Source organism: Mesocricetus auratus, unplaced genomic scaffold (genome assembly GCF_017639785.1).
Source record: "Mesocricetus auratus isolate SY011 unplaced genomic scaffold, BCM_Maur_2.0 Super-Scaffold_100707, whole genome shotgun sequence".
NCBI classification, from domain to species: domain Eukaryota; kingdom Metazoa; phylum Chordata; class Mammalia; order Rodentia; family Cricetidae; genus Mesocricetus; species Mesocricetus auratus.
In genome coordinates, this window is record NW_024429269.1 from 14,386,057 (window position 1) to 14,389,935 (window position 3,879).

The 3,879-nt window shown below is 43.1% G+C and overlaps 1 protein-coding gene across 1 annotated transcript; it reads left to right on the forward strand.

The window, feature by feature from the left end:
- The first annotated feature begins 341 nt into the window (after positions 1-341).
- LOC121137832 (olfactory receptor 49-like) lies at positions 342-1,283 on the forward strand. The gene has a single exon (XM_040740591.1). It carries the CDS (start codon positions 342-344, stop codon positions 1,281-1,283), a length of 942 nt encoding a protein of 313 aa, XP_040596525.1.
- The last annotated feature ends 2,596 nt before the right edge of the window (positions 1,284-3,879 follow it).

Here is a 3,879-nt window from a genome sequence, read left to right on the forward strand (position 1 = left end):
TGAACCTGAGAAAAGATATCATCCAATCTAAAATAGTAAAAAAAATTCCTAGAAGAAAAAAGATAGGCTATATAAAAAGTTGTTTTAGTTTTTTTCTAAGTAACTCCCTTAGATTTTCTAAAATGATGTCAATGTTTATGATCTGTTCTTGACTCCATGAGAGATCTTAATCATCAACCTGAGAAGGCTAAGAGCTGAGGGCACTAAAGGAGTCCTTCAGCTCCAAGTGTCATACTCATCCCTCTGTATTTTTCAGCCCCGTATTGTCCCCAGGTGCTCAGAACTCAGGTCCTGATGCTGAGCATGATCCAGGAACATCCTCAGCGGAGGTGGGAGGGGCCATGGAGAACATCACCACTGTCACTGAGTTCATTTTGCTGGGGCTGTCTGATGCCTGTGAGCTGCAGTTGTTCATTTTCCTGGGCTTCCTCTTGACCTACCTTCTCACACTGCTGGGAAACTTCCTCATCATCTTTATCACCCTAGCGGACAGGCGCCTTTACACCCCCATGTACTACTTCCTCCGAAACTTTGCTGTCCTAGAGATCTGGTTCACCTCTGTCATCTTTCCCAAGATGCTAACCAATATCATCACAGGACACAAGACCATCTCCCTAATAGGTTGCTTCCTCCAACAATTCCTCTATTTCTTCCTGGGCACCACGGAGTTCTTTCTATTGGCAGTAATGTCCTTTGATAGGTATGTGGCCATTTGTAACCCTTTGCGCTATGCCACCATCATGAGCAAAAGAGTCTGTGTACAGCTTGTGTTTTGCTCGTGGATGACAGGGTTTGTTCTCATCATGGTCCCCAGTTCCTTAACATTTTATCAGCCCTTCTGTGGCTCCAACGTCATTAACCATTTCTTCTGTGACAGCTTTCCAGTCCTGGAACTAGTATGTGCAGATACAAGCCTGATAGAGTTCCTGGGTTTTATGATTGCCAACTTCAGCCTCCTGGGCACTCTGACAGTGACTGCCACCTGCTATGTCCACATTGTCTATACCATCCTGCGCATTCCCTCAGCCAAGGAGAGGAAGAAAGCCTTCTCAACCTGCTCCTCTCACATCATTGTGGTGTCTCTCTTCTATGGCAGCTGTATCTTTATGTATGTCCGGCCTGGCAAGAGTGGACAGGGGGAGAGCCATAGCAAGGTGGTGTCATTGCTCAACACTGTAGTGACACCGACACTCAACCCCTTCATCTACACCCTGAGGAACAAGCAGGTGAAGCAGGTATTTCGGGAGCACATGAGCAAGCTCCAAAAGTGGAGCCAGACATGAAGACAAAAATCACTGGTGACTGCCTGGACCTTTGCTAATGGAGCTAGCCCTGGTAGTCATTGATTTTATCCATGAGGGCAGTTTTCTGTGTTGTTCTCTAACCTACAGTGCTTATCTCACACGTATCATAGTCATCCATTCTGTCTGGTTTGGAGACGACAGGAATTCCAATATACTGGTACTATGTGTTGCGTCTTGATATTTGTACCTGAATCTTATAATTTCCCCTTTCTTAAATGCTCAGAGTAAACTTGGTAGTACTTTTCAAGTTTGATAAAAGTATGCCCAAAGACTTCGAAAGTATTACATATGGAAGAATTGATATAGTGGTATAAGTAAATGTGGACTAAGTCAAGAAACATAGGAAACACTAAGTCAAGGGCTATCAAGTAGAAAGAAGCAACTGGAATGACGCTGCTACATAAAAGGACCTCGCAGGCAATGAAAGTCAACCTTCCCAGCAGTCATGGTGGGACACACATTTATCCCAGCACTCTGAAGGCAGAGGCAGGCGGATCTGTTAGCTGGAGGGCAGCCTGGTCTATAGAGTGAGTTTCAGGGCAGCCAGAGCTTCCCCGTGAGATCCTGTCTCCAAAAAAATAAAATAAATAAAATAAAAATGTCAGCATTCTAATAAGAAGTTGAATATTCAGGCAGTAGTTCCAAAAGCTGGTTGATGGGTGCATACGAAAATGCCTCAGTGAAACCTATCACTTTGTATATCACCTTAAAAATTAATTTACAAAGAAACATTCAACTGTTTAATGGTTTGATTTTTCAATTGCATCAGAAATTATCAAATACTCAGAGTAAATCTAACAGAGGATGTAGGAACCCTTTTCTCAAGCACTGTAAGCCAGAGCCTGGAGAGATGGCTCAGTGGTTAAGAGTGTCTGCAGCTCGTTCAGAGCACTGGAGTTCCATTCCTGGCATGTGCTAGGAGGCTCACAACAGCCTCTAAGTCCAGCTCAGGGCAGGCTGTGGGTCTGGACTGTGCAGGCATCCCCTAGTATTTTTTTCCCTTTTACATATCAGAGATTGTCAGATCCAGGAACCTTGGCTGCTTGATTGACAACTGGCAGACCCTCCCACCACAGGTCCCCTGAAAGAGCAGGCAAACTTGTGTCTCTTGTGCTTCTCATTCTTTTACATGTAAGAGATTTATTATTATTTTATGTGTGTGTGTGTGTTTGCCAGCAAGTATGTAAGTGCACCATGTGTGTCCTGTGCCCCTAGAGGCCAAAGAGGAACCCAAGTCACAACCCACTAAGTTGTCTCCTCAGTCCAAGAGTATATATATTTTTGAATTATTTGACCGTTTTTCTTTAATACTGAGAATCTGTGAGCTGCCATGTGGGTGCTGGGAACCAAACATAGGTCCTATTCAAAAGTGGTAGCAAGCTTTAACCACCAAATCACCTCCTTTAACCACCAAGTCACCTCTTCAGGTCCCTATCGCTTTTTAACTTTAATTTTATTTCATTTAATTATTTCTTGTATGTTTTGAGATTATAATATAATTACATCATTTCCTCCTTCTCGATCCTTCCTCCAAATTCTCTCATATACCCTTCCCTGCTCTCCTTCACAATCATGGCTCCTTTCTGCCAATTGCATTGCATGCATATAGGTATGTGTAGATACACATCTATACCCCTCACCCAACTACAGCAGCTGCTTCTGCATGTGGAACCCAATAAGTTCCATGGCCAGTCAGGGAAGGAAGTCAGCCTGGTGACAGTTTTAGCCTGAGTCCAGAGTCTGTTCATTGAAAACATAATTCCATTACAAATACTGAAGTCATGAGAGTTCTGCCTTCATGGATGGATTAATACCTTTATTACAGGAGTCCATTCTTTTTTTTTCTTTTAAAGATTTATTTATTATGTATCTAGTATTCTGCCTGCATGTATACTGAGGCCAGAAGAGTGCACCAGATCTCATTATAGATGGTTGTGAGCCATCATGTTGCTGCTGGGAACTGAACTCAGGACCTGGGAAGCGCAGCCAATGCTCTTAACTGCTGAGCCATCTCCCAGCCCCAGGAGTCCATTTTTGCAAGAGTTTCCGATGAAGAGTCAGGTCCACCAAGTTCCTTCTCCTCTTGCTCCTGCCATGTTGTAATGCAGCAAGATGGCGCTCACCAGTTGCAGTCTTTTGTACTTGCAGAACTATGAGCTTAATAAATTTCTGTTGACTATAATACATCTAGCTTGTAGTATTTTGTTATAGTAGCACAAATCAACTAAGACACCATGGTTCATAATTTTATAGAGATTTTCAACAATATTATCAGAGCTTCCTTTTTCTCAGATTCCCAATATGAAAGAAAAACATTCTAATAAGACAAAAGTCTATGTTCTCTGGGGCTAAGGAGACAGCTTAGTAGGTAAAGTGCTGCATTTGGAGGCTTGCATTTAGACCCTAGCATCCACAGAAAAGCTGAGCATGGCTGCTAAGATGTGAACCCAGTGGTGCGAGTTTGTTGTATGGACACAGGCAGATCCTTGCCCTGCTGTTCTTAAACCAGTGAGCACCAGGTTGACTGAAAGAAAAAAATAAAGTGGGGAATGATAGAGGAAGACACAGACCACTT

What these genes read in the sequence shown, in the direction of transcription:
- LOC121137832 (XM_040740591.1), top strand. Translation starts at nt 342, where the DNA reads ATGGAGAACATCACCACTGTCACTGAGTTCATTTTGCTGGGGCTGTCT.